The 14,745-nt window shown below is 52.5% G+C and overlaps 1 protein-coding gene across 42 annotated transcripts in view; it reads left to right on the top strand.

The window, feature by feature from the left end:
* PTPRU (protein tyrosine phosphatase receptor type U) overlaps positions 1-14,745 on the top strand; it is a 90,429-nt gene that overhangs the window by 8,808 nt on the left and 66,876 nt on the right. For 40 of the 42 annotated variants that reach the window (XM_077965353.1, XM_077965349.1, XM_077965345.1 and 37 more), the window contains exons 2-3: positions 10,800-10,931; positions 14,100-14,371. In XM_077965353.1, coding sequence (XP_077821479.1) covers positions 10,800-10,931; positions 14,100-14,371 — 404 coding nt within the window. Of the gene's footprint in view, positions 1-10,799; positions 10,997-14,032; positions 14,401-14,745 lie in introns of all 42 variants that reach the window. The other 2 variants (XM_077965356.1, XM_077965197.1) reach the window with 2 other exon arrangements.

Genomic DNA, 14,745 nt, shown 5'->3' with positions numbered 1-14,745 from the left:
ATTATGTAGGTTAGAACAGGTCCTGCACATAGTAAGCACTGTGTAAGTGTTCACTGTTATGATGTATGTATGTGCATGCGTGCGGGCATCCTGTGTGCCCAGAAAAGTCTGTTCTTGGTTTCTGATGAAGTCCAGGCCTGGGAGGGAGTAATAGAGGTGGGGATGGGGGTGGTGGTTGGGGAGTGACTAGCCAGGTTGATTGATTCTGGCTCTTCTCTGACATCCTAACCTCTTGTTGGTCCTACTTCCTGCCCACCCTGTCCCAGGGCCTAATCCCATAGGTCTTTCTTTCTATTTCTCCTCTGTGGTGCCCTGGGCTGGGGGCCAGGGGCTGTACTTTAATTGTCCAAAAGCTTTACCAGCAGAATTTGAATTCATTGTTTTCCTGCTAGCATGCTGGGGCTCTGCTTAGTTATAATACCTGGACCATGTACTCGATTCTAGACGGCCTATCCTGTGGTTGGCAGTGGCTTCATCCTTTACCCTTGGAGAGTCACTGGGGTGGAAGATGTTGGAGGGAGGAGGACAAGCCAGATGAGATTTTGGCCCCCAACTTGTGGGGTGAGCCAGCGTGGCCGGGCAGAGCTGTAGGTAGAGGGTTTTCCAGGGATCTGAGCTCCCCTCTCCGCATCGCGACTCTCCCACCAACACTGTTGCGGTGTGCCAGGCTCTGGACTGCTCTGGATATGTGCTATCTGGAGTTCCTGGGTCCAGCCTCCTCGCACTGCCCTGTGTCTCAGCCCCCTACTTCGCTGGGATTGCTGCATTGCATTGAGGATGTGAGTTCTCCTGAGTTTCTGCATGCTCTGCCTCTGCATTGTCCATTGGACGGTGCCTCCATGCTGCCGTGGTCCTGCCGTGTGTGTGTCTTTCCTGCTCTCTTGCATATTGTGTCACTCTGCTGGATGTCAGTGTTGCATTGGGAAGGTGGATTCTTCTGAGTTTCTGGGTGGAGCCCCTCACACTGCACCACTGTCTGAGATCAACACGTGGTTTTCTGTGGCCACATTGCATGTTTGTATCATAGAGCATTTATATTTTGTACCTCAGTACCTCACTGGTGCTTGGTCATGTGGACTCTTTTGGGGTTTGGGCATAGCTCCTCGCATTGCAGCACTGCACCGTGCCAACAGATGGCATGCTACCACAACATTGCATCTTGACATCACACGGCATCTCTGTACTGCACTGCACTATTGCATGGATGTCAGTATTGCATCAGGACTGTGAACTTTTCCTGAGTTTCTGGGCACCGCCCCTTTGCATTCCACGGTTGCATTGTACCAACAGTGCACTTCGCCCCACGTAGCACTTCTGTGCATGTGCACTGCTTTGCTGCACTGGATATGTGCTTCATGGCCCAACCCTTGCAATGCACCACTGCTGCTGAAACGCTGCCCCTGTGGTGTCCCGGCCTCGCACTGTCCTACCACCAAGGTATCTGTAGGCTGGTGTCCTTTTCCAGGTTTTTGTTGTCAGCCCTAGGTGAACAACATCTTTGCATTGAGTGTTCTTACTGCCCCGCGTTGCACATGACTCAGGGAGTCTATACCTATAGTACAGCTTGGGACCGCTTTCTTGGGCTTCAGGACTGGCTTGGGTTTGCACAGGCAGCACCACTGCACAGTATCTGACATTGCATTTGTGCACTGCACAGGATTACTGCCCAGGGCCTCTACCCTGCAATGAACCTGTTCACGCTTGGGTTGTGTGCACTCTACCGGACTGTAGGACCCAGAGCCCTTGCATTGAATCCATTGGTTCCACACAGCATCTTTTTTTTTTTTTTTTTTTAAAGATGGAGTCTCACTCTGTTGCTCAGGCCGGAGTGCAATGGAGCAATCTGGGCTCACTGCCACCTCCACCCCCTGGGTTCAAGTGATTCTCCTGCCTCCTCCCGAGTAGCTGGGATTACAGGCATGCGCCACCACACCCAGCTAATTTTTGTATTTTTACTAGAGACGAAGTTTCACCGTGTCGGCCAGGCTGGTCTCAAACTCCTGACCTCAAGTGATCCACCTGCCTTGGCCTCTCAAAGTGCTGGGATTACAGGCGTGAGCCACTGTGCCCAGCTTCACACACTATCTTAATTGTACTCCATTTTGTGCCACTTCCTACCCCTGCCTCGAGTCTGCACCTACTCTGTTCCTCGGGACTGTATTTATTGGGCTTATATTCTAGGCTGGGTTGCCGCACCCAGCAGTTTCTTCTGCACTCACTGCCCGTTTCCCATCCCTGTATCTCTCTGTTGTTCTGTGTGCCTGTGCTGCATGTCTATGCAGGGCACACACCCTTCCCATGAGAATGCATGAAGCTTGAACTAGTAAGGCTTAAACTTACCATGCTGGCATTCCTCCATACACCTATCGTGTAGCACTGAGTGCCAGCCCAGTGTACCACTAAATGCACTGCAGTGGCACAGTGTGCCTTGTGCAGCTCTGGGTCATACCCATGATGGATGTGGCACTTCCGTGCTGCATCATGGCCCTGGCCAGTTCTGCCATGCTGTACCAGATGTCTGTAATGAGGCCTGCGCACACTGTATGCTCTGCTCCCTGCATTGTGTAACTGTATTCTGTCTCTACACCACGAAGTTGCTGCACTGCACCCTCAACACCTTGCACTGTGGCACTGCAGAGGCCTCTCTCCATGGACCTTTATCAAGTACAGATCTTCACACTGCTCGGGTTTGTGCACAGCCCCATGCCCCTCTACTCTGCAGTCTGTCTTCATATGACGCAGGGTGTCTGCAGGACAGATCTGTGAACTCTTTGCCCGCTGTACCACTGCACAACATAGTCCTCCATTCGGCCCTTTTCCTCTGTCTGTCTGGCATCCAGCCCTGGCCTGTGCCTTCCCCTCATACTGCCAGTGTGGCAGCTCTACTGCTAACTCTGGGATTTGCAGCACATATTGATCAGGGAGATGGGGAGTGGGCCTGGCATAAGATCCCCTGCTGTACTTGGTTTCCTTCCATTCTCAGTGGAGATGGCAAGATGTTGGCATTGTCAGGCTGTGTGTTGGCTCTGTGGGTGGTGCTAGCTCAACTTTCCCTGTGGCCCAGCCCTGGGCGATCTTTCTGGTTGCAGCTATGGTGACTCCTGGGTGATTAGAAAATGGGCATACTGCTCCCAGCCCTGACTACAGTTAATGACCCATCGGTTCATCAGGGCTCTTCGGGCAGCTCTGGGAGCCTCGGCCTAGGTCTAGATGAGTTGACTTGGGCAAGGAGAGTAGCAAGGTGGGCTGGGCCAGGCCTCTGGGCTGGTGCCATGGTTCTAGAGCTGGGTGTGGTTGGTGAAGGTCAGACTAGCTGGGATCATGGGGTCAATAAGTCCAGGCACTGTTGGCTGTACATAGGACTTGGGATGGGGTTCAAACGCATGAGAGATGGTCCTTGACCTCAGGCAGGGAGGAGATAGGGATTAGACAGGCCTGAGATGAAGATGTAGTTGGGGTGGAGAACCCAGGATGGGGCTGGGTTAGGCAAGAAAGTCAGGGGTGAGGCCAGTGTTGGTTCCAGGCTTGGGTTGGGCTGCTGAGAATAAGGGTACAACCTTGGATGATGAAATAGTCCACTGTTGTTGTTGGGGTTGTATTTGAGTTTCCCCACCCACAACTGGGTGTGTACCTGGGCTCGGGTGAAATCCCAGCCCCTAAATTTGCAATCTGTTGGGAGAAGTTTTGCTTCTCCCGGGACCACTCTTGGGAATTGGATGTTCTATGGACAAACCAAAGGGCACAAAAGTTTCTGTTTGCCAGGGGTCTTCAGAAAATACTGGTTGCAGCTGCAGCTGCATTGGGCATGGAGTGCTGTTTCCTGTCTGGTGTGAGGCAAGTCTGGTGTGCAGTGCTTGTGGTGTTCACACTCACACACCCACACGTATGCACAACTCCCGTCTACCTTACTGCACACACCCACCTCCCCCTTAGGTGCAAGCTTACCACTAAATATGCCCTTGTACCTTTGCTTGTAAATGCACGTCTGTACACCCGCGGCTTCACAGCGCCTGCCCAGGAGACCTCCCCTTTCTGACACCCATGCTCACCCTCACGCACCTCTGCCCCCGGATGACTTGCTCACGTGCACACTCACGCAGCTGCAATCTGTCATCCGACCTTAGCAGTCCTATTCTCATTTTACAGGTGAGGAGGTAAGGATTCAGAGAGGGCAAGTCACCTGCCCAAGGTCACAGAGGGACTTAGAGGCTCAGCAGGAGTAAGATCCAGGTCTCCCGCCTGCCATTTGAATCCTTGAAACTCAGTACCAGGCTGTCCTGTCATCTCACAGCCATGAGTGCATGTGTACACACACATACGCACACGCACACCTGCACATGCACACCTGCATGTGGAAACATGCGTGTGGAGATGTAGAGCCCCTCCCACCAGGGAGACCCCTCCCACACTCTTCCAGAGGCAGCTCTGCCCCTTACATCACCCCATCCCGAGCCCAGCCGGATGTGGCTAAACCATCCCCCTGCCTTCCCAAATTGTGGCTGACGGTTGCTCAGGCAACCGCCTGCCAGATTGGGGAGATTAGCTGAGGAATGTAGCTGGGCCAGTTTGAGCTGAGGCTGGGGGAGCCCTTGGGGGTCTTGGGTTGATTCAATTCACCCTCTCAGGGAGGCCTCCGTAGATATGGGGTGCCCAGGGACAGGCTTTCTCTCCGTTCCCAGTCTAGCTGAGACCGCATCCCCAGGCTTGGCCCAGGCTGCAGAAAGGGAGTGTGTGTGAACACTGAGTGTGGGGCTCTGGGCATAGGTGCGTTGTGTGCTCTGCACCTCTCTGAGTGTGATGGGAGGGTGTGCTGTTTGCATCCTGGAAGGGGACTCGAGGCCCCTGTCCTCACCAGTTTCTGACATCTGACTCTGGACCCCTTGGTGGCTTGTTCCCAAGCTACCTCTGGATCCTGCTGTGCTCTCTGGAGACACCACCTGCCCTACTCGTGGCTTATAGGATATATCGTTTATCTCATCTGAATCCAGGCACTTTCCTACTCAGACACCTTCTGTGGCTCCTCAATGCAAAATGAGGCCCAGCTCCTCACCCTGGTGTTTAGGGTCCTCCATGTTTTGGCCTCAACCTCCCCTCCCTCCAGTCATAGCTCTCATGGCTTTAGCCAACTTGGGCTCCTCTCTGTGCCCTGGACAAACTGTGTTTATTCAGCGCCTTGCTTTGCTCCCCTGGGCCCTTTGCCATAAATGCCTTCCACCCATCTCTCCCCATCCTTCCTGGCTCTGCTTAGATGCCGCCTCTTCCAGGAGGCCTTCCCCCTCGACCTGGCTCCCTCCCTGGACCCCCTCTTGTGGCCTTGAACCTTCTCTTATTCCCTCATTCCCTCTTCCTCACCCTCAGTGGGACTAGGAGGTCCCTGAGGGCAGGGCGGAGTCTTCATCATCCTTGTACCTCTAATAGTGCCAGCCTGGGACCTGCTTTGTACTGGCAGGGAACAAATCCCCCGTGAATGAAGCTGAATTAACACTTCCGGCCAGCAGAAGGGCAGGCCTTGTTTTGTTTTGTTTATGCCCAGTCTCCTGGAATAAAGATAGAGGGTTTAAGTCTGAGCTTCTGCACATCGTAGCTGTGTGGTCTTTTTTTTTTTTTGAGACGGAGTCTTGCTCTGTAGCCCAGGCTGGAGTACAGTGGCCGGATCTCAGCTCACTGCAAGCTCCGCCTCCCGGGTTCAGGCCATTCTCCTGCCTCAGCCTCCCGAGTAGCTGGGACTACAGGCGCCTGCCCCCTCGCCCGGCTAAGTTTTTGTATTTTTAGGAGAGACGGGGTTTCACCGTGTTAGCCAGGATGGTCTCGATCTCCTGACCTCGTGATCCGCCCGTCTCGGCCTCCCAAAGTGCTGGGATTACAGGCTTGAGCCACCGCGCCCGGCGTGTGGTCTTGAGTAAGCAACTGTATCTCTTTGAGTCTGTTTTAATCTGTAAATTAGGAATAATAGTAGTACCTAATAAATTCACAATAAGACAAAAATAAGACTACCTACCTTCAGAGTTGCTAAGAGGATTCACCAGTACAGATGGTCGTGGTGGTAATTCACAGCCCCCTCGCAGAGGTATTGATGTGTGTATGTGCATGTCTGTGCCTGTGTTTGTGTCAGTAGAGTCCGGAAGGATTCGTTGCTACCATTCTTGCTCTGAACTCAAAGTCAGATTTAGTGGCCTCCAGTAGGAGTTGGGTCTCTAGCAGAACTGGGACTTGGCTTTGGGGCTCTTGGCTCCTAGCTCACCGTTCCCATCTCAGGGGATGAAGGGAAGGGGTAAGGTTGGGATGCTTCTTGGGGAGCCTGGCTCCAGAGATGTTACCCACTATGGGCTGGAGCTAGAACTGGGCCTGGCTCAGAGACACAGGTCTAGAGATGGACATGAGTCAGGGAGAGAGAGTCAATCCGGTTAAGGAATTACCCTGAGGCTGGGCGCAGTGGCTCATGCCTGTAATCCCAGCACTTTGGGAGGCCAAGGTGGGGGCATTGCTTGAGGCCAGGAGTTTGAGAGCAGCCTGGCCAGCATGGCGACATCCCGTCTCTACTAAAAATACAAAAATTAGCTGGGTACGGTGGCACGTGCCTATAATTCCAGCTACTTTGGAGACTGAGGCACGAGAATAGCTTGAACCTGGGAGCTGGAGGTTGCAGTGAGCTGAGATTCCGCTACTGCACTCTAGCCTGGGTGACAGAACGAGACTCTATCTCAAAAAAAAAAAAAAAGGAATCACTCTGGATGGGGTCAATCAGTCAGCCCATCCATCTAGAGTGACTCCTTGGAGGTCACCCTGGCTGGGGTCAGTTGTAGGGGTCATTTGGCAGAGGTCAGGGGTCATTGTGGCTGGGGTGGGCAGGTCTAGGATCAGTCAGTCAGTCTGGTGGTGATTCTGGCTGAAGTGAGATAGTCTGGGGTCATCTGTATGAGGCTGAGGCCACTTTCAACAGGGACAGTCAGCTGGGAGCCAGGCTGGCTGAAGTCAGTCTATTTGGGGGTCACCAACTTGGATCAGTCTGTCTGGGGATCACAGGACTGGTGTCAGTCTATCTGGGGGCTCCTCTGACTGAGGTCAGGTGGTCTGGGTGTCATTCTGACCAGGTTAGTCAGTCTGGGAGTCCTGGCAGTTCGTGTGACCTGGCTCAGGATGAATAAGAGGAAGCCAAGGAGCTGGCACTCCCAGGCTCTCCCCAGGGCGGTGGGTGAGACATCGGGGCAGCGGCCTTGTTACTTGTGAAGGAACAGGAAAGGCCTGAACCCCAGCCAGGACTTTAGATCCTGGGCTTCCTTTTATGGCAACCCCTCTATCTCAAGGAGGCCTTGGCTAAGAGCCTTAGGGCAGGCCCAGCTCAAGCTGAAGTTAGCTGGCCTCCTCCTCCAGGAAGTCCTCCCTGACCACTATGCTCTCTCTCTATACTTGCCATGTTCTCTCTCTCTGCTGCACTGTGGGTCTTTTTCTAGAGGGGAAGCTGAGGCCCTCCAGGCACAGATGGGGTTAAAACCACCTCCCACAGTCAACAAGGCATGATGCTGACCACGGCTTTTCAAACAAAGAGCCAAAGAGCTCAGCCAAGGTCCTGCCCCAGCTCTGGAAAGAGTATTCTGTTACTTCATCCCATCTGCTTGGTGCCATCCTCACACCTACGTCTCACCATTGCAGGAGAAGACAGGGAGCCCCCAGCAGTGAGGAGCCCTTTGTGCCTGGCTCTTCTGGGTGTGTTTTTCTTTTTTCTTTCTTTTTCTTTCTTTTTTTTTTTTTTGAGACAGAGTCATGCTGTGTCACCCTGACTGGAGTGCAGTGGCACCATCTCAGCTCACTGCAACCTCTGCCTCCCAGGTTCAAGCGATTCTCCTACCTCTGCCTTCCAAGTAGCTGGGACTACAGGCAAGCGCCACCACACCCAGCTAATTTTTTTATTTTTAGTAGAGACGGGGTTTCACCATGTTGGCCAGGCTGGTCTCGAACTCCTGACCTCAGGCGATCCGCCCACCTTGGCCTCCCAAAGTGTTGGGATTACAGGCATGAGCCACTGTGCCTGGCCTGGGTGTGTTTTTCATGTGCTACTTCACATCATCTGCATCACAACCTAGAGGAGTTGCAGCTGCAGATGAAACAGTAGAGCCTCCTAAGTGAAGTTGCTTGCTGCGTGTGAAGATGCCTGTAGCACTGTGCCTGTGACATGGCACTCACCCCCCAAGTGCTGTTGTTTGGGAAAAGCTTCCTCAAGTGTCATGTGGCATGTGGCACTCATTCCCCAAGTACTGTTGTTAGAGAAAACCTCCCTCAAATGGCGTTTTTCCTCTGCCCTCACACCACCACAGCAGCAGCCATCAACGCAGGAGACCGCTGTGACCAAATGTGTGGGGGCTTCTCCCCACTACCAAGCAAGCAATTAATTCTGTAGCAGACACCAGCTGGGTGTCCTCCAATTCAGTTCCAGCATATGGATCAGATTCCATGGGTTGAGGGCTCAGTCCCCATGACTGCCTCCTCCTCCAGACACCAGTTGCAAGTCTGGGCCTCCAGAACTTTCAACGACCAGCTGCAAGTTGGGGTTCCCACGACCCCCTCTTTGGGTTTAATTTGCTGGAGCAGCTCACAGAACTCAGAAACATATTAACTGGTTAATTATAAAGGATATTGCAAAGGATACAGATGAAGAGATGCATAGGGTGAGGTATGGGGGAAGGCACATGGAGCTTCCTTGCCCTCTCTGGACCCACCACCCTCCAAGAAGCTCCATGTGTTCCACTGTCTGGAAGCTCTCCGAACCCTGTCCTTTTGGGTATTTACAGAGGTTTCCTTACGTAAGCATGATTGACAAATGTGATTGCACATAAAGCGCCTGATCTAAACCCAGCAAGGCCTGTCTGCTTAAACTTGTCTTGGCCTTTCTGTGGCATCCTTCCTCTAGGGTATCGGGCAGGACCCTCTCTGGAATGACCCGTGATTGGATTAGAGCCCTGCCTTGGACAGGTGAAAGGAGGACAGGAGCAGGTCAGAGAGAAATTTTGTTTCCTGAGGCCTGTTTCTGAGGCCTAAAGTGTCCCAACATTATAAGACTGTACAAAGGCTTTTATATATATAAATAAATATATGTTAGGTTGTGCAAAAGTAATTGCTGTTTTTTCCATTACTTTAAAAAAAAAGTGGCAAAAACTGCAATTACTTTTGCACCAGCTAAATATATGTAAATACCACAACTATCTATACCTGTCCCTCTTCTTCTTGAGATTGGGAAGCAGCTCAGGTCTGCTCCTTCTGGTATCGAAACCCCTTTTTGTGGGAAGCCTGGACTTTGTCATCTGACCCACATGGGTTCAAATCCCACCTCTGTTCCTTATGTAGACTTGCATGGTACATATAAGAGCTGCTATTTCCTGAGTGCTTACGTATGCTAGGTGTTGTGCTAAGTGGGCCACTACATCAGATCCTCAACCAGCCTATGTGCAGATAGGGAAACACAGGCTCAGAAAGAGAAGCCACCTGCCCCTGGTCACAGGGGTTGGCAAATTGCAGTCAAGATTTGATCCCAAGTCTGTGATGCCAAAGGCCACTCATTGATCCACCACGTGGTGCGGTGGACAAATCCCTTCATTCCTCAGAACCTCAGTCACATCATCTGTCAAATCGGGAGGAGTACCAGTGACTGGCAGGCACCCAGGACAGGGTCTGGCATGGTTTGCGCTTGCTTCCTCGCCACTTGCTTAGGCATTTTCCTGGGTTTCTGGTGCCTCAGGCTCCTGTTGGGACTCCAAACACTAAGGTTTTGGAGTGAGTGGCAGGGAGAAGCTTTCAGTTCCTTTCTGAACCAATAGTGTTCTCAGGTTTATTAGGCAACCAGCTTAGGCCTTTGATGAACTCACTGAGATATATAGACCTCATTACCAACCAAAGGACTCACATCTATTTCAATCCCCACTTCCTCCCCCTTTCTCATTTAAACTGTTAGTACTGGTTGCAAATCATGGGAAGTTGCTTCATCTAGTCATACATGTGCCTCGTCCACACATGACTCTGCTTTTGCATGTCACATTCCCGCAGGCAGAGACCCTAACTTGACTGACTTTGGGCAATGTCTGAATCCCATCGACATCTGTCAAGTAGGAAAAATAGTGGTGCCTGACTCAGAATGCGTGGCCTGAACGAGGCTCTGTACGTCCACCATGTAGCATTGTGCCCGGCTTGAGTGGATTGGTGGCAATTGTTATTTTTAAAGGAGATCTCATTGGGCTGGATTATGACACGCATGGTCCTGCCAGGCCCAGGGCCCACTGTCTGTCCTCTATGGGAAGATAGAGGGGCAGGGGACAGAACACTGGGTAACAATCAGGAGATCTCAGTTCAAACCCCATCTCCGTCACCAGTGAGCTGTGTGACCCTAATGAAGTCACTCAGACTTTTGGGGTCTCAGTTTCCTTATCCACAAAGTGGAGATAATTCTATTCCTGATCTTATGGATTGTTGTGAAGTTCCAATAATATAGCAATCCTGATAAGTAGTTTTTATTGAGGAGGGTCTTTGATGGATGGTGGTGATGGTGGTGCCAGTGGTGGTGGTGGTGGGGTGGGGGGCGGTCCTGGGAAGTACTGGGGGAGTAGGCATGTAGGGACATCTTGGTATTGGGAGGGGACAGTGAGGGGGACCATGGTAGAGGGAGAGGGTGGAGGAGGGAGAATTTTGCTAGAGGGAGGGAGCAGTGTGGGGAAGGGCCTGAAGAAAGGGAGGAGGGTGGGGGCTACCCTCCAGGAACCCTGCTGGCCAGTAGCCCTGCCTTAGCCTGGGCTAACCAGACCCTGCTCTCACAGCTGGCTGCACCTTTGAGGAGGCAAGTGACCCAGCAGTGCCCTGCGAATACAGCCAGGCCCAGTACGATGACTTCCAGTGGGAGCAAGTGCGAATCCACCCTGGCACCCGGGCCCCTGCGGACCTGCCCCATGGTAAGTCTACTCTCCATCGCCATTACCCCTTCTTCTCCTTCCAGAGGCACTTCTACCCACCTACTGTGTGACCTTGGGCACATTACTTAACCTCTCTGGGCACCATCTGCATTTGCATCTTTAATGTCATATGTGACACTGAATGTGGCTTTCTCTCAACACTGTCTAATTGTGCATGTCAGGTAGTTTCGTGTGTGAAATGAGTGCAGGTTCAAGCCATTAAAGGCCCTCATGGCTGTGAGTTAAAACTCACTTCCAATTACTTCCCTTGCTGCCTAGCTCAGGATCCAGCCCACTCCCACTCTCAGTTCTTCCTAAATCCTCCATCTTTGGGAGGCTGTCTTCAGAGATTCTTTTCTCCCCAAAAGCCCCTGAATCCTGATCTCTCCAGGACTTGGAGATGCTGAAAGAGCAGTAACATTGGGACTAGATGTGTTTAAAACCTTCCTTCCTCTGCGCTCTTCCTCCTGGAAGTCCCAGATCCTTCTCAACTTCTACCTTGCTCTGTTCCTGTTTCAAGATGGGGCAGCTTTGTCACCCTGAGCTCTGGATTGGGAGGCAGGAGACTAATAATATGGATTCTAGTACTGACTTCCTGCTTTCATCATGGCCCCTAGAGCACTCATTCCAGAGTCATGAAGACCTGGGCTCAAACCCTGGCTCCATCACTTTACCAGCAGTGTGACCTTGGGCAAGTCACTTAACGTCTGTGAGCCTCCATTGTCTTCACTGTAAAATGAGGCAAACAGGACTCCATTTCAGAGGGTCATGAGATGATGCGTATGAAGTACAGAGAACAAGGGTGGCATGCAGGAGTCAGTTATTTAGTTGCTATTGTTGAGGGTCTTTGGGGAAGACCTTTGGGGAAGAGGAGTTGTACAACTAGTACTCCTCTTCACGGGTTGCAGAATCAACTGGGAATTAAAAAAGAATGTGACAAATAAAGGCCAAATTGTCAACTTTATTACTGATAAGGGCTGTGTCAGAGGACATAAATAGTGTGGGTATCAAATGGGCTTTCTGAGTGAATCCCCATATTCCACAGCCTGAAGCCCCCTCCCTTTGCCCCATCACACTAGTGCCCAGGGTCTTTACTGCCCAGCTCACAGCATGGCTGAGATTGCATCTGTTGTCAGGGAGGGGCAGCGAAGATTCTCAGTGGTGGGGCCAGGACTTGAAGCCACTAGGAGAGAAGACCTTCATGACCTGGCACAGGTGCCTCCTGCAGACTCTCACAGCTTGCCCTGCCCCTCCCCTTCTGTGCATTCGCTCACACTGTGCCCTTCCTGGGGCACTTATCTCTGCCTCTGCAGGTGTTAGTGGGTATCACAGTTTGACTTCTCTGAAAATAATCTGTAAAGGTACCCACCATGGCAGGGACCTCGTGGGGGCCTCTCCATATTCCCAGGGCCCAGCCTCAGTCTGATACATGGTTGGCACTCAGGTACAAAGCAGCTGATTGGAATTCACCTCTTACAGTCCTGACCACCCTGAGTGTGCTCTACCTCTCTTGTCACGTACAAGCAGAGATATACCCAGTGAGAAAGGGGAGAGGGGAATTTAGCAATTAGTGTGAGCCTTGTGCTAGGTCTTGAGGATGTGGTGGTGAGCCAGATGGACAGTCTTTGTCCTCCTGGTTCTTACATTCTAGGAAATGGAGCTGGGGGTGGAGGGAGAAGAAAGGAGGGAGATTCACACTCAGAGATGGAGAGCAGGAGAGAAGAGAAGCAAGAGCGACAGGGATAAAGGGAGTAAATGAAAGAGAAGGGGAGGGATGCAGTGAGCGGAGGGAGAGGCAGAGGGAGCAGAAGGAGGAGGAAAGAACAAAGTGTCAGATTGAAAGAGAGAGAAAGATGCACACAGCTGCTTGCAGGGAGAGGAGAGAGAAGTAGCATGAGTGGGCCAAGAGGGAGTGTGTTGGGGGTTGGGAAGTGCCCCTTCCTGGATGGGGATGGGAACTTGAGTTTAGTTTACCACTGCCCTGCCGGGACTGATCCAGGAGCCGCCTCCATAGGCCTTCTAGCTTACAGAGATGAATGAGATCCCCTCCAGCAGAGTCCCCAGGGAGCCCTCCTGGAGCAGGGATCTGAATGAGCTTATGTTGGCTGGCAGCCAAGCCCAGGAGGAGGCAGCGCTGGGTGGTTTCAGGTGCCCTTTGGGAAGCCCAAATCCTCCAGCCAGGTCCTGAGCCAGCCTAGTCCACTTCTACTCCCCCAGTACCCAGGCTGGGTCTCTGGGGAAGGGACAGGCTGCCTTTCTCCAGGTTGGAAGTCAAGGGGATTTGTATCCCAGGAATTTAGACTCAGGGATGGGGTCTGGAAGGGAAATTGGAATCCTTTCATCCAATCTCTATTCTACCTATTGATTCAGCTTGCGTCCTGAGACCTCACAGGCTAGTGGGAGACAGACAGGCACTTTAGTAATGACCCAGGGGCCAGGAGAGAAACCCTTGGTGGGAGGCGGAGGGAGGGCTTTGGAAGGGGTGGCCTTTGAGGGACTGTCATGTGCCAATATCTTGACTCCAGGGCTGAATGACCTAGTCCCTGCCTCCAGGGATGGCTCAGAACATGGGGAAAGCTGTGGTGAGGCCGGGCATGGGCTTTGTGACCTGTAGATTGTAAGGAGCCCTTTTTTTTTTCTTTTTTCTTTGAGACTGAGTTTTGCTCTGTCACCCAGGCTGGAGTGTAGTGGCGTGATCTTGGCTCACTGCATCCTCTGCCTCCCAGGTTCAAACAATTGTCCTGTTTCAGCCTCCCGAGTAGCTGGGACTATAGGCGCATGCCACCACACCCAGCTAATTTTTTTTTTTTTTTTAGTAGAGACAGGGTTTCACCATATTGGTCAGGCTGGTCTCGAACTCTTGACCTCAGGTGATCCACCCACCTCAGCCTCTCAAAGCATTGGGATTACAGGTGAGAGCCACCACGCCCAGCCTTTAAATGGTTTTGACAAAGTCAGGTTTGTGTGTTTTTTACTGCTCCAGGTCTCCTATGGGAAACAGATGCTAGGAAGTGAAGGGACTCACCCAGGAAGGTGGAGCTGGGGCCAGACCTCAGAATCCCTGACTCCTGGTGGGTCCCGATGCCTGGAGTCCTTCTCAGTGTCCCCCTGGCCCTGGCCCTCCCCTGAGGTCTCCTCAGCTCCTGCCTCTTCCTCCTCTCTTTCCAGGCTCCTACTTGATGGTCAACACTTCCCAGCATGCCCCAGGCCAGCGAGCCCATGTCATCTTCCAGAGCCTGAGCGAGAATGACACCCACTGTGTGCAGTTCAGCTACTTCCTGTACAGCCGGGACGGGCACAGCCCGGGCACCCTGGGTGTCTACGTGCGCGTTAATGGGGGCCCCCTGGGCAGTGCTGTCTGGAATATGACTGGATCCCATGGCCGCCAGTGGCACCAGGCTGAGCTGGCTGTCAGCACTTTCTGGCCCAATGAATATCAGGTGGGCTGGGTTCAGTCAGCGGCCAGCCTGTGCCTGGAGGTGGGGCAGATGGATGTCAGCTTGAGGTCAGAGTGGATGAGTGGCTGAAGTTAGAATGTGTCTGCATTCAGCATCAGAGGCAACCTCTGGTCAAGGCCAGGGGTCAGTCTGGGGCCAGTCTGGGTTTAGCATCTGAGGTCATTGTTCCTAGGAATAGCCTCTGGGCCCAGGTCAAGGGTGAGTTGGAACAGTGCTGACCTGGAAACCCTGTGTGACTGCTTGAGGGTAACTGTCCAGGATTTGGATGGAAACTCTGGCCTCCACCTTATTCACTATGGGCGCTGGGATCCCACTCCCAACTAGCTGGCTTGGGAGGGAGCGTCAGTGTGAGTGGG

The sequence above is a fragment of the Macaca mulatta genome, chromosome 1, assembly GCF_049350105.2.
Source record: "Macaca mulatta isolate MMU2019108-1 chromosome 1, T2T-MMU8v2.0, whole genome shotgun sequence".
Taxonomy (NCBI): Eukaryota; Metazoa; Chordata; class Mammalia; order Primates; family Cercopithecidae; genus Macaca; species Macaca mulatta.
The sequence above is the reverse complement of the archived record's forward strand: the minus strand, read 5'-3'. Positions and strand labels throughout refer to the sequence as shown.